The following is a 24,673-nucleotide window of genomic DNA, read 5'->3' as shown; positions in this document are numbered from 1 at the left end:
AGGTTACTGTTCCTGTCCCTTAGGGAACTTTCAAAATAGATGGTTAATAAACAAGTACATAAACAACAGATAATTCAAAATTGTGTGAAATTCTATGAAACATATAAATAAGCTGTTGTGATTGATAAAAAATGAAAGGAAGTACTTACTTTCAAAGAAAAGTGGATTCAGGGAAAGTCACTTTGAGACGTGATTGGTAAGAGGAGCCACTGGTGATGTGCACTGAGGGGAGGGCACCCCACGCAGACAGAAGAGTGTGTATGAGGACTCTGACAAGTGGGGAAAACTTGGGATGGGAGAGGAAGCCAGAGAGCCAGTGTGAATAAAGCCTGGCGGGAGATGGGAGCGGGGTCCAGATGAGAATGACAAGGTATACGTGTAAGATCAGGCGGGGCCTGACAGGCCATAGTAACATTTAGAACACAGGTTTGAAAAAAAAAAAAGAGCTGTCAACAGGTGATTTGGAGAAGAAAGGCAGAATGCTGAGAGGTAAACCGGGGAACATGGCAGCAGAGGAGGAGACAGCTCAAGTGGAAGAGGAAATCGACTGTGCAGAATGCCCAGAGGTCTAGGAAACAGGGCAGAAAAGAATACATACTATAGTCTAGATGCTCTGGCAAAATCATAACTCTCAAAGTTTAGTTTAGTTTCAGAAAAGGGATAAGATGGGGGTTTACTGAGGATGAAAAGGATATGAAGAACTAAGGAAGTGTAAACAAACTTTCCAGAAGTTTAGCTATTAAAAAAGATGAGGATCATAGCTGGAGGGAAATGAAGAATTAAGAGAGTTTATTTTTATTAAGATTACTTATCCTGAGACTTGATGGGAATAATCCAGGAGGGTAGAAGAATGCAGATTCACAGGAGAGTGAAATGGTAAATTCATATTTCATTGCTTGATTGGTACAGTCCTGCTTCATATTATTTTGAAAATATTATCTTCCATCGTCTCACATTTTTATTATACCAGGTGAATTTTAGAACCATTTTGTTTCCCTGCTATACTCCCTTCCAAGAAATGACTGAGTATCTGAGGATTAATATGAAATCTAAACAATGATCTAGGAATACTTGAAATGTTAATAGCATTTGGCCTTTCATCCTGCAGCTTGGACTGTCTCTCCATTTCTTCAAGTTTCTGCTAAAACTATAAAGTTTAGTGGTTTCCTTGTATTCCAAAGAGCAGTGGTGTCACGGAACACTTGGACAACCCTGCCTCTGCAGGCTGAATGGCTTGGGAGGAGTGGTATTTTGGTAAATTATTAGGTGTCTATGCTTCTTTCATCAGTACATAAATGGAATTGATAATATCACAAGAAGAATATGGTAATGTAAGGTTCCATTAACATGTAATTATTCACATACAACAGAAGGATTGAAGAGAGGTGTGAAATTTTCTTTTTGTCTTAACATTTTGCTCTTCGTCATGAGAATGTTTTCATCTTTGTTATTTCTAATAAACAGAGAACCTCCTTTCAGAATCCTAACTGAGAAAATAAAAGCTGTAATTGGACCACGGTCAATCATCTTATTACTTTAGAGAGAGGCAGGCCCTCTAGCTAGGTGAGAGAAAAGCAGTGACCATGCTGTGTCCTCAGAAACTGACTGAAAAAACCTCACTGTCCATTCCATTTAAGATAGGGAGCGAGAGGAACTGGAAGCAACCTTGAGTTTGCTGGCAGGTGCTAAAAAGTTAGGGCAGAAAATAGGCAATTAATTATCAACCTTAATGTCAATTTACATGAATCAATGTTATCTTGAGTAATAATTAAAAGAGGTTTCTTAAAAAGTCCTCCTGTCTGTTGTTTGTTGGGGTCTGAATCTTTTGCTTATTTTCTTATTAAAGGTAACTATGAATTAATCTGGGAACCAGCTTGAAGAAGCATCTTACCTGATCTTTGGCTACAATTTTCACTTAAAACAGTGACCCATCAATTGCTCACTCCCCAAACTAGGTTGTACATCAAAATTTTGAGATGTTACTTTACATGAAAATTGAAGTAATTAGCTCTTCTGTATAGGGGTATTTTTCCATTCTCTCTGCAAACAAATTTCAATAAGAAATTGGTAAGATGGGGAACAGAGCTGTAACATGTTGTACATGGATTTTTTTTTTAGGTAGAGCTGTATTGTAGGCATATATTGTATACCAAAACAAGTTATTTTGTCTTAGGTCTTTGATGAGTTTTTATTTTCCAGAGGATTGATTAGAATGAGAAAGTGACTAACCACTGTAATAAAACATTGTGTACCTAACTATGACTTAGTCACTAAGGAAATTATATCTCATTTTCAAGACAATGTGAAAATAAAACTGAAAATTGAAACATTTACATTCAGTTACTACTCTAAAAGATACTAGCAGAATTAGCATACGTCTCCTTAATATAAGAAGATTTTAAATTTTTCTTAGAACAAAGCATTATTTAAGAGTTTAATCTAAGGAAATCATCATAGAACACTACTATCCTCATTCAAACGACTGAACCAATTTTGATCGCCTTATTACTGTTTATCTGCATGTATTTAGCATTATAGCAGTACTAAAGTCAACACATAAACAACAATAAATTCTGTTGGTATTTTTATTAGGATTGCATTAAATTTGTAAATTATTTCAGGGAAAACTGACATCTTTATAGCATCATTATAAGATTGTTTCTATACAAGGACAGTTTTGTTCTAATTTCTCAGGTATTCATTTGTGTCCTTCAGAAGTTTTCTCTATATTGGTATTGCACATTTCCTAAGTTTATTCCTAAGTGTTGCATCTTTTTATCCTATCTTTAAATAGCCTGCTTTGGGTCCTGTGTGTGTCTCTAGCTACTACTGATTCTAAAATTTGTGTGGAAAAAAACCCCCCAAGAATATTCAGAAATACATTGAATGAAGAGTTATGAAGGGAGATTAATCCAAACATATATGAAAATATATAAAGTCCTGATGATGAAACAGTGTTGTACTGGAGTATGTACAGTGAGACTGACCAATGGAACAGAAAGTTAAGAAATAAACAGACCTGAAAATATGGGAATGATCTAATGTATCATATAATAAAGGCAGTACCTCAAATCAGTGGGTAAAAGATATGCTGTTTTATGAAAGATGCATTTGGAAAAAATAAAGATGGAATCATATTTCCCATCATACACTAGGATAAATTCTAAGTGGAGCAAATGTTAAAATGTTAAATATAAAATCATAAAATTATTCAAAGAAAAATGGGAGCCTAAGTTTTGGAGAAAGTCCTTTCAACTACACCTGAAAATCAGAAGCCATAAAAAAAGACTGATAGATTTGACACCTGAAAATAAAATAAAATTCTTCATGGAATAAAATGATATAAGACTTCCCTGGTGGCACAGTGGTTAAGAATCCACCTGCCAATGCAGAGGACACGGGTTTGAGCCCTGGTCCAGGAAGATCCCACATGCTGCAGAGCAACTAAGCCCATGTGCCACAACTACTGAGCCTGTTCTCTAAAACCCGTGAGCAAGAACTACTGAGCCCGCGTGCCACAACTACTAAAGCCCATGCACCCTAGAGCCCATGCTTCACAACAAGAGAAGCCACTGCTATGAGAAGCCCACACATCACAATGAAGAGTAGCCCCTGCTTGCCGCAACTAGAGAAAGCCTGTGTGCACAGGCGAAGACCCAATACAGCCAAAAATAAATAATAAATAAATAAATTTACTAAAATAATGATATAAGCAAAGTTGAGAGACCAACAATACAATGGGAAAAAATTTGTAACTCATATCAGAAATGGTAGGCTAATTTCCCTAGTACCTAAAAAAGCTTCTAGAAATCATTAAGAAAAAGACCAATGAAAAAATGTTGTTTATGAACTGACACTTTACAGGAAAAATAATATAAATTATCCTCACACAAATGAAAGGATACTCAAGCTCAATCCTAACCAGAGAAATGCAAATAAAAAAATACTCTGGATGACATTTTTTTAACTTGCTGATAGACATGAATTCAAAAAAGTTTGATAAGAAATCCTACTGGACCCTAAGCCCTGTGGAGAAATTCTGCACTTTTTGATTGCTGAACATGTGAACGTGTTAACTATTCACATAAAGTACTTATGCATCTGAAATGTATTACTTATTTACTTATTCAAAAATAAATGAATAAAATATATATTTATATTGATATTTTAAAACAGAAAACAGTATTTTGCTTGCCATCACTGAAAAGTAACTATAAACGTAAGTACATTGAAACAAAGAATATAAAGTCCTGCTAGATATCATTTCTCCCAACGTTCATACTTGATTGCTTTCATTAAAAAACCACTTAAATAAGACCTTCTCCTCGAGGTCATCAGAAAGATCAAAAGAAAATAAAAAATGGAATAACTTTCTCATTAAATACAATTTTACTGTGTGTCAGGACCAAGTTCCACCTAAATTAACCTGGTATACCTTCAGTAATACACTTGTCAAGTACACTTTTTTTATAATTTTAGGTAGGAGAATCATTGCAAAGGACGAATGGGCATGACTGGTAAGTGACTAAATGTGGGGATGCAGGTAAGGAACATTATTATGACTAAAGTTTTAAGCCTGAGTGTTTTAAGGAATAGTAGAATCATTAATAGAAATGAGTAGATCAAATAAATTATGATATATGTAGGAGAGAATGAATTCAACAAGGTAGCTTCCAGGTAGAAATGGTCAGTAGGCATGGGACAAATAGAACTGGAATTAGGGACAGAAAAGTCAGAACAAGTACGTTTAAAAGACACAGTGCATTAACAAATAACACCTACCAGCCATTTTTCATATTCTTCAAGAGCTTGTTTATCTTTATCTTTTTTCTCAGCTCTTTTCAGTTCTTCTTTTCTTTTCTCATTTATTTTCTCTTTTTCCTTTTCCTTGAAAACAGCTTCCTTTTTTTCATTCCTATGTAGGATAGTCAAAACACTGGCAAGTTAAAGGAGAATATATAATAAAGATTCCCTAATGTGTCTTTGCAATAATGAGACTAAGTGCATTAGTAACATTCAAGTAAATGAATTTTAGAAAAGCCTAAAGTGTTACTAATTTAAGATCTATCAAAACATTCATTATTTTGGATTACCATTTTTCAATAGCAGTTACGTTATCTTTCCTTTTCTCAGCAACAGTTTCTTCCTCTTTCTGTTTCTTTGCTCTTTCATATTCTTTCTCTTTTTTACTTTTCTCTTTAAGATATTCCATCTTTTTCTCTTTCCATTTTTCAAAAGACTGAAAAAGTTCAGAGTTACTCTTATTTAATGTGAATATAATAAAATAGTAAAACCACAGTTAATCATTAATTTTCAAATATTTTAAAAATAATTAAGATAGTCAAAACCATTGCATACTTGCAGTGCTTCTCTTTTTCTCACAGCATTTTCTTCTTCAGTTTTCTTCTTGGTTTTTTCCTCAAGCCTTTTTTTTGCAGCTACCTTCTTTGCTTCCTTTTCTTTCATGGCTTTCCAGGCCTCAAATGATGCTAAGGCTTCTTCTCTCTTAGCAGCTCTTTTCTATTTTGGAAAAATAATAGACAGTAATATGTATATGTATAAATAGACAAATATAGATAGATATAGATATACATACATTCATTTTTTTTAATTCCCTTCATATTCATCAAATTAGGTTTCAAAGCAATCTATTTAAAATAGATTTAGAGAAGTTAATTGATAAAGAATGTTATCTGAATTATTCACTGTATTTTAAAATGTCCTTTCTTAAACATTTATCAGATATTGATCTACTACCATGTATGGGAAGGAATTTTTTTTGGAAGTATACTGAACAAATGCTATGAAAATAAACTGTAAAAGGCTAATTGGTACTGCAAAGTGCTCATAATGCAATATTGCACTAAAAGAAAAATATCAGGAAAGTTACAGGCCAGAAAGATAAAGTTATATACTTTACCTGTCTGGCCTGTAACTTTCCTGATATTTTAACTTTAACTTTACCTTTCTGGCCTGTCAGAGTAAGGTAAATTGGTCAAGTCACACAGTAAACTACAGATCTGTGCTTTAACCCTGAGTTTTGACTGACATCAGAGCATAAAATTCTTACTGCATAAACATATCCCAAGTGTTGAAAACATGTGCCAGATTAGAAAATATGTAGGTGAACATATAGCAAGTATGTTATTACTTTACTTACTTCAATCCAATCCCATAATATTCTATGTTTGCCTTATAATATTGCTTAGCATTAAATGATATAAAGCTTTATTATAGAGATAACATAATTTAGAAGTAAAAGTATGGGCTCCCTCACTGAGTTGTGAAGAGCAAATGAGGTGTCTGGCGCTGACTGTGGCAGATAATGCTGCAAAGGCAGTGCCAGTGTCCAGGCATGTCCCCTGCAGGGCTGCTCCACACAGTGCTGTGCGCTGGGGAAATATGTTTCTATCCATGGTAGTATTAAAAGCACAATGGGGGCTTCCCTGGTGGCGCAGTGGTTGAGAGTCCGCCTGCCGATGCAGGGGACGCGGGTTCGTGCCCCGGTCCGGGAAGATCCCACATGCCGCGGAGCGGCTGGGCCCGTGAGCCATGGCTGCTGAGCCTGCGCGTCCGGAGCCTGTGCTCTGCAACGGGAGAGGCCACAACAGTGAGAGGCCCGCATACCGCAAAAAAAAAAAAAGCACAATGAAGGGTTGTTTTTTTTTCTTTTTTTTTTTTTCAGGGATTTTACTTTAGAAGATGGGAAAGAACTGGAGCATGTTGTAGGAAGGAGTTAGAGGCAGAAGGTGAAGTACAGGAGAGACTGAAATGAGAGCCCAGCTCCAGTCAGTGGGAAGGATAGGGGCAAATACTCAGGTAGAGGCTGGTCTTGAAGATACATACAAAACTCAAGATAGAAAAGGGGAAAACTGAAGGTTAATGTCTGATGACCCTTTATATTCCTGGCTAAGTTGTAATATCAAAGTCAATTTTTAATAATGAAATAGGTACATGGTCACAAGAAAAAATAAGTTCATAATCAATAGTGCCAAAGCTATTGCTCACATATAAATAATAAAAATCTCTGTGTATCCATGTTTTCATGTAAAACAGTTATATTTATATCAAAGTAAAAATGTATAAAGTACCAGAGAAATAAAATCAGAAATCAATTCTTTTATATACAATTTATTTCACCATTTAAAAAACAGTTGATTTAAAAATATTAAACATTCAGACTATTTTACTGACTTAAAAATCCAGAATATTTTTTACTTCTATATTCAGAATACCTGTTCATTTTGAATCCTTAAGTTTTCACTTTCGATTCTTTTAATTCTGTGCATTTCATGTAAATAAACATTTTTCTTTTCTAACCACTCCTGTGGGAACAAGAAAAAGGCTATATGATATTCAAAGTTTTGCAAATGTATTAGAATTCTTATTTCTGAATATATGATTAAAACTTTAAAAAAGCAAAACATAAAACTTACAGATTTTATATGTACTAGTATCATTCTTTTTCTGATAATATTCTAATATGTAAAGATGAGCAAGAATTAAGAAAATCATGTGTATATGATTTATATATGTGTAATTTAATGTGTAATGTAATGACTACATATATTAACATTTTTCTCTGAAATTCACATGGACAATGTTCCAAAGTGTACTATATTCTGTACAACAAATAAGACAAAAAAAAAAAAGACTTCTTTTTTGGAATTGTGAAAAAATTAGGACAGCTTTCTTCTATGTAAGTTTAACTCAAATACAGAAAGTCTCAGGAAAGAAAAAAAATTAAAACTCTTTTTGTTCATAACTATATAAACTTAAAGGAGAAAAAGTATAGAACATAGGTGTACCTCAACTACATTTTGCTTTTGCTGTATTTTTATCAATTGCCATGGCATATTCTCTTTCTTTAAAAACAACTATGATCAGTTAAACAAAGCCTAGAAGGAGATAATTTAGTATATATATATTAAAAAAAACAGCTTTGGATTGTTCAGGTATTATAAAGGAAATAAATTAAACATTAAATCATCATCTCTGACAGGGTCATTTTACTTCCTGATAAACAAACCTTATGTAAGTGATTAATTCTTCTAATTTTTTAAAAAAATATTTTCCTTTTTACCTGATAAACAGCTGCCCTTATGTTATCTGCTCTGTCAGGTTCTGTGCTCTGTTTCTGTGAGGGCTTTTGGTCCAAGACTCTCAAAGTCCCTAAATAGTGAGAAGTGGGAACTGTCAACGGAGTTCTCCTTAGAGAACCAGGTTTCCTTAACTCAGAGGTCACTAATCTGAAAAGATCCAAATGAATCAAGATAAACTATTACAACTGCACTTGGTAGAAGACAGATTCATTAGATTTTGCAAATACTATATTTGAAAACTACATTATAATTTAATAAATTATAATTACTTTGAAAGTGATGTGTCCTTAGTATACAAAGACCCCTATTCAACCTAATTTAAATTTTATTACTTTAAGTTATATAGCTTCAATGCAATTTTTCTTTCAAGATTTTGTAATTAAAACATTTTTAACAAACATGGACTCAAGTTACATGGGAAAAGACAATATTAATAAGTGGGTTTTAATAGTTTCTTATGTTATTTTGCTACATAAACCATCTTAAATATAAAGTTAGACTAGTAACCTCTATTTCAGGGTTGGTGGGAAAATCTGGCCCCCCATCTATTCTGGTATATAAATTTTATTGCACCCTGGCTTTTTCATTTATTTGCATAATGCCAACAGTGTCTTCCCTGCTACAATAGCAGAACTGGGTAGTTAGAACAGAGATTATATGGCTTACAAGACCTGACATATGTACTAACTCACAAATTTACAGAAAATGTTTGCTGACCCCTGTTATATTTGACTAATGATAATTTAAAAGATTCAGAAGGTTTTGAATAGCATTTATGAATTCTTATCATTTTAATAAACCAACTTAGTCCATAGAACCTCTAAGTTTAAAGTACAATTTTTCATGTGTTGGACAAAGACATTTAATAGAGAAGGTGAATGCTGGACTTCAGCTTTATTACCACTGTATATCTACTGTCTCAGGAAAAATAGGAGAAAGAAACTATATCCCAGGAGCAATGTAGAACATAGAGGATCCTTAATCAATTCCTTTTTATAAATGAATATATTCAACTAGAGGGATTTACCATGAAGTAACTACTTCATTCTTCTCATACGAAGAAAATTAAGTAACACCAAATGAAATTTACTGTACAGAAGTTAAACTAAAACTAGTTTTCTTGGAATGTAAACCCATAACTGAGGGAAAATGATAACTTTATTACCTGCCAGATGCGTTGGATGCTCTATTATTTGTTGACTTTTTACTCTTCATATTTCTATCTTGAATTATTTTCTATTAAATAGAAAAAGCCAAAGATGGATTACTCACTGTATCTATCACAGTTAGACTTAGAGGCCAATCTTCCAGTAAATCAATGTTTTTTAAGCATCTACTATGTGTCAAGTATAGCTGGCACCAGGAACAAATAAGGATATTACATTTTAGGGAGGTTGACTGGCAATAAACACGTAAACTAATGTCACTCATGAAGGAGATAAACTAGGATCCAGTGACAGTGACAGAGTGGAGTTGACGAGCCACAATAATGAATTTGGTCAGGGAAGGCCTCCCTGAAGGCTCGACATCAGAGCTCAGACAAATGATGAATAACAAAGGGCCACATGATGTTCTATGGAGAGCTTGATAATTTTGAGAAACCAAAAAAGGTGAAAGATGCTGAGGCACAGTGAATGGCAGGGAAAGCTGAGGAGTATAAGGTCCGGGAAGAATCGTATGAGATCTCCAGTGGTGAGGAGTCTGCTTTTTATTCCATGGGGAGAATCCAACAAAGAGACCTTAGAGGGGAATGATTAATCAGACTTCAGATCACTCAGTAGAGAGTAAGAATAAAGCCAAGGATTCATTCAAAAGAAATATGCTATAATCTTACTTGTTATATATAAATCACCTGTTCTAATTTAGAATTACCTCTGTTAAACATTTCTAAGACCTGTCTATAAATTCCAGAATACCCTTCGTCCTTTTAAGGAATAACTTTTCTACTTTACATGGACAGATGGGTGCTAATACTAAAGAGAGAGCAGATATAAACACATCCCTAACTTGGCATTAGAGCTTTTTCCTAAGGAAACTGGTTAAGGACAATATACCTGGAATGTGGCTTAATGAACCTTCTCCATAAAATTTAATAAAAACTTAATACTCTGTTTATAAAAGTCCTGTTCAACCACAAGTTTTCAGCTGTTATCTTCCCTAGTAATAAGTATACATAGCCACCAATTAACTGCAGGAGAAACTGCATAAAGAAAATTTAGGAGAAATAGGGCTTCCCTGGTGGCACAGTGGTTGAGAGCCCACCTGCCGATGCAGGGGACACGGGTTCGTGTCCCGGTCCGGGAAGATCCCACATGCCGCGGAGCGGCTAGGCCATGAGCCATGGCCACTGAGCCTGCGTGTCCGGAGCCTGTGCTCCGCAACGGGAGAGGCCACAACAGTGAGAGACCCGCATACCACACACACAAAAAAGAAAATTTAGGAGAAATAAAGACTAAAAATGCTCCCCATAAATTTTAACAGTATAGTACTCTGGTGCAACGTAGTGTAGGGACAAGTAATCCTACATATCACAAATCTGGTTCTCAACGTAATAATAATAATATTCCTGATAATGATCCTGTCCATCCATTTAAATAAGTATGGATGCTATAAACTTTTCTTAAAGATTTTTATTAAAATTTATAAAATATTTTAAAATGATATCCAAAGGAATATCCTTCACTAACTCAAAACCTTAGAAATTATTCCAGACAGCTGCATTTTTATAACATGAAGACCTACAGAAACATACCCACTTCTGGGTATGTATTTCTGAAACATTTAAAAGTATATTATGATCATATATTTCTGTTAACTTTTAATGAAATGTTGGGTTTTATTATTTTCACTGCAAACCTTCCCTGAAGTTAAAATTCTATTGAATAAGAATCACTTGACAGTATAATACCATTATTTCCACGAATAATTCAGATGTACCTAACATGGAAGATAAAATATTTAAAAGTTCTATTTTGAATTTTAAGCTGTAGTATAGAAGGTACAATTTTATATAAATACCTTTGCAGACTCAGTGTGTAAGATACTCTGAAGTTGAAACAGTGGTGGATCATCAACTGTTAAGTTATCATTCATAATCAGTTCAGCTTTCTCCTTTTCTTCTTCAAGGTCATCAGTAGTCACTTGACTTTCCTTGGGTTTCTCAAGTGTAGTAACAAAGTCTATCAAAACTGAGTTCTCTTCATTTTCAATTGATTTCAAGGAATTATGGTTTTCAGTGCATTCTTCATTCTGATCTATTTTGTGACAGAGTAACAGAACTAAATCTCCCTTCTGAATTAATAAGGTGGGTAACAGATTCATTTGCTTTCTGCTAAATGAAAACTGTCTATAACCTCTTTCTTGCAAAATAATAAATGGAGAAAACTATCATATTCAACTTGAATAAACTTTTTTCCCAAGTGAGCTACAAAAGAAAAAATGGCTACTAAATCTACTAAAGCATTTGACACACCTTAGAAAATGGAATAACAACTCTAAACCATAGACATGCCACAAGCCCTTGTTGGTGTATAAACCAAGTAAGTGAAATGGCAATATCTATTCTATTCAAAAGCCTGTGTTTCTTAGCTGGAGCAAGAGGCACAGATTTCTAAGATACTACAATTACTAGCAATGCACTTATAATATTGTACAGGTGTAGAGAGAACCAAGAATCAATGCAGTTCTAGAAGAGGCCACCACACAGAGAATAAAGCCATCCTTTAGAGTTTTACTCCACTAAGATGCAGTGTTGCCTCTGATACCAAAAGGGCAGGAAAGGAAGGCCTAGTACTTACCCTCTCAGTGCTCAAGGGACAGGCTTAAGCTCTGGCATGGAGGATTCAGTTTTGCTTTTACAGAATTGCTTCTATTATTCTGATTCTACCACACTTTAGAATGTTCAACAGAAAATCAGTGCTTTCTGCGTTGATCACCAACTTTCAGTTCTACCAGGATCCACCTACTGGCCAACCTGTATCTTTACTGTCAAAGTCTTAATTACGAGGCTTTCATTCCAGCCATTTCTGGGGAACTCATTTTATATCTAGGTAAGCTAGATATAATATCACTTTATAATTCCAGTTATACATTCATATTTGGAGACTACTCATGATTCAAAGTATCATTAATGGATTCTTTAGAGCTGCTAATCAAAGTACTCAGTGAAAAGAACAAGGACTTTGGAGCAAAAGATTCAAATTATGGCTCCATCACTGACCTCGGGTATGTTTCCCAATATCTTTGCACTTCAGTTTTTCTCATCCGTAATATGACAAAAATTATACTACATACTAAGCACTTAATAAATATAAGTTATACATCCCAGTCTTAAAAACAGCTATGCCTTTAGCTCTCATTAAGTTATATGTCATAAGACTAAGGAAAGAAACAATGTTAACTACTCATACCTCACACTTACTATGTGCTAACGATGGTTCTGTTCTATATGCTTTACATGTATTAAAACTAATTTAATTCTCACAACCACCCTACTCTTACTAAGTCCATTTTAAAGAGCAACATACAGGCCCAGAAAGGTTAGTTACTTTCTCATGTAGTTGTACCTAGATTCAAATCCAGCTTAGTCTCACTCTAAAAGTTCACCTAACCATTATGCTGACTATTGCAGCAACGCCTACATAATAATAGCTCACATTTAGTGAATACTCTACTTGTGCCAGGAATTGAGTTAGTGGCTAAAATGCATAGTATCACTTAATTTTCACAATAGCCTTATGAGATTGGTCTTATTATAACTTGGGGGATTGAGGCATTGACAGATGAAGTTCTGCATCTACAATCACATTGTTAATAAATTGTATTTTGGGGATTAAAACTCAGGCAAACACAAACATATATTGTTCCTATAACTGTGTAAAGTGTTATTTCTTTTACAAATAGCATTCTAAGCAATACAGAGTTCATAAATAAAATAAGGTAGAATAATTTGATATAATCACCTGTGATGGAGGATTTTTCCCCAGATACTGGTGAAGAGGAATTTCCGAGACTTTCTTTAAGGGATGATGATGATAGACTTGTTAACCATGCATCCTATTTAAAGAAAATATATTTACTAGTAAGTTTAGTTCTCAAGATTTGTGGGGGGCAATAGGATTATTAAAACTACTTCATAACTCTGAAATCTGCATTATTAGTTTTCTGCTAAACACCAAAAGTAAGTCAAAGGAGGTTATAATATGCTTTACTTTCAAGCCTTTATATCTTGATCATCAATAGGTCACTAAGAGCTATTCCAGTTCTTTAACTGAAACCTCTATGTTTTCAAAACTCCTACTGCTCTAAAATCAAATCTCAGAAATATTTAAGGTAAATATTTGACATGTTTTTCTCTAAGTATATATTTTCCTAGAAAGTATAAAGGAAATAGTAGGTAAAAACCCTTAGTTTCAAACAAATATTACTTGTTGACCAAATGAAAGCAATTTATAAAACCAAGTAGACAGTTACTTCCAAATATTTTAGATAAAAAACTACATAGATTTCATACACTTTAGTTTTCCTCAAAATTCCTATATCTGAATTAAAATAATTATTATATATGAAATGAAGTAATTATATTTGTGTATAAATTAAACATCTCTTTATAGAATAATACTCTAGTCTAAAGGTGATGATATTATAATGTAAGAAGTTTGATTTTGTTGCATAGATAATAAATTTTAATTTTCTTTCCCATAATATTTACAAAGAAAATTATATGTCAAAAGCAATAGAGAGAAACCATCTGGGCAGATGGCAGAAGGGCTCAAACACTGAAGTCTACCCTGAGAAGGGAAGATTTACCCAAGGAGACTTACAAGTTAGTAGCCTTTTTCCTGAGGAAATTCCCCTAACTGTGCAGCTTAGTAGAAGGCTGCAGCATTACTAAACTGGCTTGAGGGGTCAGAAGATAGAGTTTAGGACTAGAAGATCAGGCAATAAATTTGGAGAAGAGCTGCAGAAGGCATGAACCCCAATATCTGCACATAAATCCACCTCAAACACTTGGATCATCTATGCATGGCATGGGAAAGACCTCAAGGGTCCTGTAAAATCACAGTAGCTAGAAAGTGAAAAATCTAAGCAGAGATTTCAGTCAATGTCCATGGCAAGGGAGACAGAGCTGGGAATTTGTCTAGCCATAGTATCTTTGTGCTAGAGCACATGTTCAGAGGAACATAACAGAATTCAGAATCTCTACAACATATCATTCATAATGTTCAGTAGTCAATCAAAATGTTAATAAGTAAAAAAAAAATGGTGACACATACTCATGAAAACAAACACAACAAAAGCAGTCTATAGTAACCAAGCCAGAGATGACCCAGATGTTGCAATTAGCAAACAAGAACTTTAAAGTAGGGATTATAAATATGTTCAAGCACTTAGGAGGAGATATATACATAGTGGCTGAATAGATAGGGTATCTTATTATTAGATACAGAAAATACAAAAAATACCAATGGAAATTCTAGAGTTGAACACTACTAAAATTAAAAAAAAAAATCACTGATAGACTTAACAGCAGATCAGGAATGGTAGAAAAAGGCAGTGAACTTGAAGACAGAACAATACAACTTATTCAATCTAAAAAAACAAAGGGAAAAAAGATTAAAGAAACATGAAAGAAATTTAGAGATCAGTGAGACATATCAAAAATTTCAATGTGCATGTAATTACAAACAAGAGGAAGGAAAATAAAACAGAAAAAAATTTTAACTTCCCATCTGCATGGAAAATATCAGTTTACAAATCCTGAAATCTTGACAAAACCCAAGCAGGATAAATATAAAGAAAACCACACCTAAGTACCTCATAGTCAAATTGTTGTAATTCAAAGAAAAAAGACTAAACCTTGAAAATAATTCTGAAAGCTGCCAGAAAAAAAACAAAACATTGTATAATGAGGATAGCAAAATAAATTTTTGCTGATTTCATAACAGAAATAATAGAGGCCAGTAACAATGGAAACCTATAAAGAGCTGGGGATAGGAGAAGGAAACTGTCAGCCAAGAAGTATATATTCAACTAAGCCATCCTTCAGAAATGAAGATAAAGTGAATATGTTTTACATAAGAAAAGACTGAGAGAATCGATCACTGGCAAACCAAGAAATGCAAAAATAAGTTTTTAAGATTGAAGAGAAATAACACTAGAAGGTAATCTGGATCTACAGGAAGAAATGAAGATCCCTAGAAATGGTATATATATCTAAGAAAACTATAAATGTTTATTCTTTTCTTCTTTTAGTTCTTTAAAAGTCTAAGACAGGGCTTCCCTGGTGGTGCAGTGGTTGAGAGTCTGCCTGCTGATGCAGGGGACACGGGTTCATGCCCCGGTCCGGGAAGATCCCACATGCCACGGAGCAGTTGGGCCCGTGAAACATGGCCACTTGAGCCTGCACGTCCAGAGCCTGTGCTCCGCAACGGGAGAGGCCACAACAGTGAAAGGCCCGCGTACCATTAAAAAAAAAAAAAAAAAAAAAAAAAAAAAGGTCTAAGAAAAAAAGTTTAAAAGGCTCTTTAAAGAAACGTTATAACTCTGTGTTGTGGAAATTATATCATATGTAGGTGTAATATACATGACATCAACAGCATGATGGATGAGGGAGTATATGGAACTATACTGTTACAAGGTTTCTATTTTAAATGTGAAACAATACAGTGTCAACTGTATTGTGATCATTTATAGATGCATTTTGTAATCCATAAGACAACTACTAAAAATATAACACAAATAGGTATAGTCAAAAGGCAACAGAGAAAACTAATGGAAAACTAAAACCTATGTGATTAACTCTGAATAAAAAGGCAAGAAAGAAGTTGTAGAGGAATAACTTCAATTTTAAAAAAATAGATAAAATAAATAGAAAACAAACAGCAACAAATTGGCCCTAAGTGTACTTACATTAAATGTATATGGACTGGATTTCCCTGGTGGCGCATTGGTTAAGAATCCACCTGCCAATGCAGGGGACACGGGTTCAAAGCCCAGGTCTGGGAAGATCCCACATGCCATGGAGCAACTAAGCCCGTGAGCCACAACTACTGAGCCTGTGCTCTAGAGCCCGTGAGCCACAATTACTGAGCCCGAGAGCCACAACTACTGAAGCCTGTGCACCTAGAGCCCGTGCTCCACAACAAGAGAAGCCACCATGATGAGAAGCCCGCACACCACAACGAAGGGTAGCCCCCCGCTTGCCATAACTAGAGAAAGCCCGTGCAAGTAATGAAGACCCAATGCAGCCAAAAATAAAATAAATAAATTTATTAAAAAAAGTATATGGACTAAACACTCATAAATGGAATAATGGATTCATAAGTAGATCGCAATTAAAAAGCAGATTGTCAGACTTGATAAAAAAGTAATACCAAACTGCTATTACAAGAGTCATTTAAAGAAAAAGAAAAAAATTGTTTGAAAGGAAAATTATGGAGAAAGTTATACCATGCAAATACTGAAATGTTGAAATGTCAGGCAAAACAAACTGCAAGATATGAAGTATTACCAGAGATACAAAAATTTCATAAGGCTAAATAGGGTCAAGAACTAATAATGATGAATGTGTATGTGTCTAATTACAGAGTCATGGAATGCTGACAGAACAAAAAGGAAGTACAGAGAAGTTCACAAACATAATTGGAGATTTTAACACACTCTATTTAGTACATGGTAAATCAACTAGACAAAAATTCAGTAAGAAAGGAGAAGATCTGAATGACACTACCAACCATCTTGACCAAACTGAAATTACAGAACGTTATATCTAACACCTGCAGAACACACATTCTTTGTTAATACAAATGAAACCTTTCACAAGACACACTTAGTCTGGGCCATAAAAAAAAAAACCCAACAATTTAAAAAAATGTGAATTCATATAAGATATATTCTTTGATCATAATAAAATTAAATTATAAATTTATGCAAGAATATATCTAGAGAAGATCTAATATGTGGAAATAAAATCATTCACCATAAAATAACCATTTGACCAAAAAAGAGATCACAAGGAAAATTAGAAAATGTATTTAAAGGAATTATAATGAAAATAAATGGCATCAAAAAAATTGAGTGCTGCTAATCAGTGCATTAGAGGAAAATTTATAGTTTTCAAAGGTTTTGATAGAAAGGATGAAAAGCTTAAAATGGATGGACACATTTTCTAACTTAAAGGTAAGCAAATTAAACCCAAAGAAAATAAAAGAAAGAAATAATAAAGAGTGAAAATCAATGAAATTGGAAACAAACAACAGAGAAAGCTAACAAAGCCAACACTGGTTCTTTTAACAGAGTTAAAGTTTTAACAGAACTGAGCAATGCCTATCAAAATTTAACAAGAGAGACAGAAAACACAAACTACATATTAGAAATGAAAGATGGAATGTCATGATAATTTTACTGTCATCAAAAGGATAAGGGAATATCACAACCAACTTTATAAATTCAACATCTCAGATAAAGTGGATAAATTTCTAAATAGACATAAATTACCAAACTGATGAGAAAATCTGGATACCAAATATTTACGCCCCCCCCCCCCCAAAAAAAATCGAACTTCGTGTCAAAGACCTCTCCACAAAGAAAATTCTAGGCCCAGATAATTTCGCTGGTGAATTCTCTCAATTAAGGGGAAAATGATACTAAACTTTTGGTTTTATACCAAACAAACTTTTAGAAAATAAAGGAGGAAGAGACACTCCCCAATTCATATGATACTCACACCTGATAACAACATTATAAGGAAAAAATTGTGGTCAACTTCCATAAATATTGATGTAGAAGTCTTAACAAAATATTAAAAAATCAAATCCCACACAAAAATAGTCTACTATGATGGACTAGATTTTATCTTAGGAATAATGAGTTAATTTAACATATAAACATAGATATATATCATCATACACACACACACACACACACACAAACACACACACACATGCATACACAAATGAAAGGTGGGAAGTGAGGTTGTAGCGAGAAAGAAAATGTCACCCTTTCGATACCCAGCTGTGACATTTGCAGGAAGGTAAGGCAATAGGGAGAGAAGTACAGTGTCATGTGAAAGCTTATACAAAGTTAAAGAGGCTTCAGCATTGTTGAATGTGGATGAAAATAGACTCTTCTGGAGCCAAAGATTATAGACATAGGAGAGAGAAGGGTTGGACAAAAAATAAATGGGAAATCCCTGAAAATGTGGGCTTAAAGAAGATTCAGAGCATGGTCAGGAAAAGTTTATAATGAGGAATAAGGAAAATTTAGACTATTAAAAACAGCAGTATCTAATATACCCAACAAAGATAATAGCTCTACAATATGGGCTATGTTATAGTCATTAAGGTGAACATAGTCTCAAGATCACCCAGCAACATGGAAACATGTCATGACCTAATGTTAAGAGATTAAACCAAAAAGCATGATACAAAACATTGTGAATGTTAAGATGACAAATATTATAAAAACAAGTACAGAAAAACAGCCCAAAAGTGGAGTAAGAATAATGAATATAGTTGTCATTAGGTGATGGGATTATGGGTAGATATTTTTCAATTAAATTTTCTGTCATAATATAATGTTACTTTAAAAAGTTTAGGAATACTTCTTTCTTTAATCAAGGGATATAGAATACATCACAAAGAGCAATTAAAGTTAGGTATCACTACCAGTTTGAATAGTGTTCCTTCAAAATTCATGTCTACTCCAAATCTCCGAACGTAATCTTATTTGAAAATAAGGTGTTTGCAGATGGAATTAGTTAAGATGAGAATCTACTGGAGTAGGGCAGACCCTAAATCAAATGACTGGTGTCTTGTTTTAGACAAAAGTGAGGGAAGACACAGAGACCCAGGGAAGAAGACCATGGGTTGACGGAGGCAAGGACTGGAGTGATGCAGCTACAAGCCAAGGACCACCAAAGATTTCTGACAACCACCAGAAACTGGAAGAAGCAAAGAAGGATTCTTCCCTAGAGCCTTCAGAGGGAACATAGCCCTGTTCACACCCTGATATTGGATTTCTGACCTCCAGAACTGAGAGAACTTCTGTTGTTTTAAGTCATCTAGTTTGTGGCAATTTGTTACAGCAGCTACAGTGAACTAACACAATATCCACTTGACCAGATGATTTTATTAAACATAAAATAATTGTTTGGTTTTGATAACACCCTCTCTTCACCTGATTTTCAGAACAAATTAGGACATAGCACATTGAAGCCAGACAGACTTATATCAAATTGCCAGCTTTTCTGGTAAAGCTAACCTACAGGATAAGAGTGGACTCAGAGCCTACTGTGCTCATACTTCTGACCTGAATTGGAGAGATTCTTCTGTTTAGTTGTGATACAAAGGACTTCCTCTGTCTGCCTTTGTACCACCTCCCAGGGAGCAGATCTTTTCTCACATCAGTAACACAGAGGAGTCAGGAGAAGAAGAAAGAAGCTTAGCCAGTACTGTTTAGTTCCTTTTCTCTGATCTGCTCAAGCAGATTGTGGAGGAGGAATGTTCTTCCCATACTTATCCCTTCTGAAATGTGAGGTGGAACTTCTCTAACCATAGTGAAATGTAAAGACAGGCGGCCAAGTGTTCTTCCCTAATAACAATACACAGTAAACTCCTGATGAAGTCCTGAAGGATCACATCTACATCCCTTCTGGTATATCCCAAAAAATATAGGACTGTGCCGTGAACATTCATTACACATTTGTTGAGTGATTAAAACCAAATGAATAAAATGACATTGGCCATAAATTATACAATTCAAAGATATGTAAATAAAAACTCTTGCAATTAAAGTGTTGCATAGATTCAAAAAGGCAAGTTTTTTTCACATTTTACTTTCTCTGAAATTGGATGCATCATATGTTACAGTTTAGCAGTTTTCTTCTTTCTTAGCAGTACATAAAATAATGCTGTATTTTTGCTGTATCTTACAATTGAGTTTTAGATCCAATAAAATATAATATATTTTTAAAAACTTAAAATTATTTCCTTATCAATTGCTGAAGAAATCATGTAACACACACACACATGCACGCTCACACACAAATATTCTTTCTCTCATAATCAGATGCAAAAACCTGAATTAGAAACACAGTTTAGCAGTAGCGCTAACCTCAGGGTCAAGGTTTTCAGAGAATGCATTTTTCTCAGCTTCTGGTTGTCTGCCATTCAGCCTCAGGAGGAATGAAGGTGCAGAATATGCCTCTAATTCTTCATGGAGGGCAGTGTCTTTGTCTTCTCCTAGCCTGTCTTTCTCCTCCCTGTGGCTGTGCTTTTTCAACATGCTCCTTGGCCGAGGTGAAGGCTTAAAGTGGTTGTCTGCTTCAAGGCTGCTGTTATTTTCTGCAGAAAAATACAATGTTTTAATGCATTAAATAAAATTTAATACACTAAAAAATACATTTTTAAAATGCCAATGGCTTCTCCTACACCGCAGGTGCCACCACACTTCCCTCCTGTGCCCAAGCACCTTGGCTTTCTATCCTGGAGAGTCTAGAAGAAGCCCACACCCTTCTCTACACAGAACTCCAGAAAGTACAAGTAGGCGATAGTTCATAATCAAATAATTTTTTTTTAATGGCTGCCATCCTGGAAGTAACTAGTATACTTCATTTTTGTGAGTAAACTCATCAACTCTCATAGTATTAAAAAAATTTTTTTTTTTAACAAACAAAACCAAACTGCTTCAGTTTCAGCCTTTATAAAATGAGGCAGTTCATCCATCAAAACCTTTATTGAGTATCTGCTGCCAGGCCCCATACACATCACTCACATTAATGGACCTCAGAATCAAGACACTGGCAATGGCCCTGTCCAAGGATTTTAGAGGTTGGGAAAGGAGCCGATTCTGAACAAATAAAATTATAAGACAAAGGTAAGTGCTGTTACAAGTATAAAGATGATGTCAGTACAGGGAGTAGAAGAGCCAAATGTCCCTGGAAGGAGGAACAGACAACTGGATAACTTGTGAGCTGCTGTTCTCTGAGTCCATAAAACCTCTCCAGCAGTTATTAAAATTTCTCAGTTACTATTTCATCACTTCTAAGTTTAAAACAATAATCTAATGCTGGTATACTTCCAGCCCTCAAAACATGATAAGAAACATTTTCCATGAACTTTTCCCTAAATTTTACCTGTTATACATATCCATCTCTCCATTGTTCTACCAATGTATTCTTCTGATGAAACTTCAAAACTGAACTAATTAATACCTTTATCCTTTTTATCTATAAGTCGAGTTATAAATCCTGCTAGAAGATTCTACAACCATAGGTAATTGGAACCACTATAAATGTTTCATTACCAATTTTAGGTATGTCCTAAACTCTGGTCAAATGTCCAATCCAAAATCCAAGAGTCATCTTAGATTCCTCCCTCAAAATCCAAAGAATCACAATACCCTATCCATTCTACTTGCTAAATTTCTCTCTCATTTATCCCACTTTCTACATCCCCACTCTCAGTTCCTCATCCACTCTTGCCTAGATTACTGCCTCAGTGATATTTATAAAACACAAATCAGATCACATCACTCCTCTCCACAAAATTTTTCAATGGCTCCCCATCAGCCAGTCTTACAGAATAAAAAGCTCATTGACTCTGAACAATATAAAATGTTTCATGGTTTTGTCTCTGGCTACCTGTGCTGCCTCATCACTGACACACCCACTTAGTAATCTGTCCTGAAATGCTGGGCTCACTGTCCTTCTGCAGCTGTGCCACATGCCTCCTGCCACCAGAGCTTGCCACCCAAGCTCTCCCTCTGCCTAGGATGTCCACTTCCTGTTTCTCCTCCTGAAAAATGCTTGCCTGTCTTTGGAACCTCAGTTTAAGCAGAATATTGTATAATGCCTGGTTTTGAGTCTTTTTTTTTTTTATTGTGGTAATAACACTTAATAGGAGATCCACCCTCTTAACAAATTTTCAAGTGCATATTACAGTATTATTAACTAAAGGCACAATGCCAAAAGGCAGAGCTCTAAAACTTATTCATCTTGCATAACTGAAACTTTACATCTGTTGACTAGCAACTCCCATTTCTCTCTCCCTCCAGCCCCTCATAACCACCATTCTACCCAGTCTCTGTATGGGGTTGCCTATTTCAGATATTTCATATTTGAATCTTGTTCTGACACTTATTAGCATTGTAAACTTACACGAATCAGATAACCGTCACACACCCCAGTTTTCCTATAGGTAGAATTAGCTAAGATTTGCTAAAGTTCTCATGGGACTTGAGTAAGATAATACATACAAAGCACACAACACAGTGCCTGACACATGGGAAGTGCTCAATGAATATCAATGATTGTATAGACATTTCCTGTTCTGGTTTGTCCACCACTCCTGTTTTCTTTTTGGGTAGCCTCTCTTCCTTTGTATCCATGTGATTCTGTGGGTTAATAAATATCTCCTCCATACCTCAGTGAGAATGATGGGCATGTGATGTAGCCCTCTCCTTCCTGTGCAGCTTATCACAGAAACTTCATTTCCCCTGACCACAGCAGGCCGTCAGGAGGTCAGGATTTTTCTACTTGGAGTTGGTGGATATGCCTTTAAGGCCATGGAGTTGGAAGGATGTGATTTAGAGACCACTAGTGGCATTCTCTGCTGCCAAGTGAAGGGCTGTCTGAGACAAAGAAACCAAATGACAGAAAAATGGACCAAGGGATGGAATTAATGGGGCAGTGACAGTGCAGGAGAAGAGAATGAGAGGGTCAGGGAGGGAGGACAAAAGTAAAAAGAGAGAATCCTGATGATATAGAAATACCGATTCTCTACACTTAATCACACCTAAAGCAAGGACTTCTGACATCCATGCTCAACACAGGGATAAACTCTTTCCACTGATGTTTGAATTGGGTCATTTGCATCTGAGAGTCCTGACTACAGGTATTATTATTTGTCAGTTATAGCTATTGACACCAGCTCCTCTAGGAAGCCTTCCCTGATGCCCTCAGGTAAATTTAGATGCCCACTTTCCTGTGTTCTTACTATACCTTTTATACACCTTCCCACCAAATTGTAAAGTCTTTGCTATGGTCTGAATGTTTGTGTCTCCACCCAATTCTTATGTTGAAATCTTAACCCCAAAAGTGACGTATTAGGAGGTGAGGCCTTTGGAAGGTGACTAAGTCATGAGGGTAAAATCTTCATGAATGGGATTAATGCCCTTAAAATAATGCTCTACAAAGTTCCTTTGCCCTTTGCACCACATAAAGATACAATGAGAAGCCTGCAACCCGGAAGAGGGCCCTATCCAACCATGTGAGCCCTGTGATTTCAGACTTCCAGCCTCCAGAACTGTAAGAAATAGGTTTCTGTTGGTGATAATCTACCCAGTCTGTGGTATTCAGTTACAGCAGCCCGAACGGCCTAAGACAGTATTGGAGGATTGGTACTAAGTCTTTGTAATGCCACAGTGATAGCTACTATCACAGTGCTTGTAACAGTGAAACATATCGTACCCACAATAAATATGTGGGATAAATAAGATGATCTGCTTATGAACAAATGCTGAATAATAAAATGAATAGTAAAAGCATTTATAGAGTACTTAATTTATGCCAAGATTGCTCTAAGCACTTCAAATACATGAATTTAATTTAATTGCCTCAAACCCCTAGTGGTGGTTCAAATTTGTCTCCATTTTACAGGTAAATAAAATGAGGAACAAAGAGGTCATGTGCCCATAGTCATAAACTCTAGTTTGTGGGATTAAAGCAGGAGCACCCAGACTCCAATGCTAATGTAGTCAAGGTTCTCCTGCTTTAAAGTTAAAATAAAAACAGCATAACCTGTAAAAATTACTTTCTACAATCACTACCAATGTGACCACTATCTGATAAAAGTGAAAGAGTTTGATTATTGTACTAGTTACAGCAGACAAGCAAGAACAAAGGAAACTTTCAGGTTCTAATATTTTTATAAAGCATTAAGTGATACTCAGCAATATCTCACATTAAAAATATTAAGTTCTAAACTCTATAAGAAAAAAAAGTCTAAAAATTTAGAGAAGGATAAAGCTAAGCTCATTAACCACTTTCCTTCTTTAATGAATGAATTATTCATTTAAACATTCAAATACTTAATGAATTCTACATGCCAGGCACTAACCAGCAGCCTCAAGTTTTTTCTTCAACTTGAATAACCTAGGAATAATGATTTTAATATATTTTACACCAAAATTCCACTTCCAGAAGCATCATCAAGTTTTCAGAAAGAAAAAAAAATACATCTCTACATTATCAAAATGTTTTATTTTACAATCAAATGTAAATGATTACTTGTTTTGGTAATTTTTTTATCCTACATATACTGAATTGCAAATGGTTAATGATTGTTTAAAAATACAGTATTGCACATTTAGAATCCTGAGCTATCTTGTGGTCAAAATACAGTATTTCTCTAGTTATTTTATAATTTGTCACAGGTTTTAAAAAAGATATTAAATGGGTGGATTATTGCTGATTATCTACCATAAAGTTCTAATTATATACTTCTATCTATATCAGACTAATTTTTAGCTTCTATAATATGCTCACATTTTCTTATTAACCTAATGAAAAG

General features: G+C 34.9%; 1 protein-coding gene across 1 annotated transcript in view; it reads right to left on the bottom strand.

Annotated features, from left to right (window-relative positions):
• The window catches only part of MAP9 (microtubule associated protein 9), a 46,918-nt gene that overhangs the window by 4,691 nt on the left and 17,554 nt on the right, over positions 1 to 24,673 (bottom strand). Inside the window, exons 7-15 of the mRNA XM_079919666.1 lie at positions 20,217 to 20,446; positions 13,064 to 13,157; positions 11,121 to 11,356; positions 9,268 to 9,338; positions 8,084 to 8,249; positions 7,236 to 7,325; positions 5,359 to 5,520; positions 5,094 to 5,239; positions 4,783 to 4,915 (exon numbers count right to left, since the gene is read on the bottom strand). Of these exons, the coding sequence (XP_079775792.1) occupies positions 4,783 to 4,915; positions 5,094 to 5,239; positions 5,359 to 5,520; positions 7,236 to 7,325; positions 8,084 to 8,249; positions 9,268 to 9,338; positions 11,121 to 11,356; positions 13,064 to 13,157; positions 20,217 to 20,446 (1,328 nt within the window). The remainder of the gene's footprint in view (positions 1 to 4,782; positions 4,916 to 5,093; positions 5,240 to 5,358; positions 5,521 to 7,235; positions 7,326 to 8,083; positions 8,250 to 9,267; positions 9,339 to 11,120; positions 11,357 to 13,063; positions 13,158 to 20,216; positions 20,447 to 24,673) is intronic.

This window comes from Stenella coeruleoalba (assembly GCF_951394435.1).
Source record: "Stenella coeruleoalba genome assembly, chromosome: 4".
NCBI lineage: Eukaryota > Metazoa > Chordata > Mammalia > Artiodactyla > Delphinidae > Stenella > Stenella coeruleoalba.
Note: the sequence above shows the minus strand (reverse complement) of the source record. Positions and strands in the feature narration are given on the sequence as shown.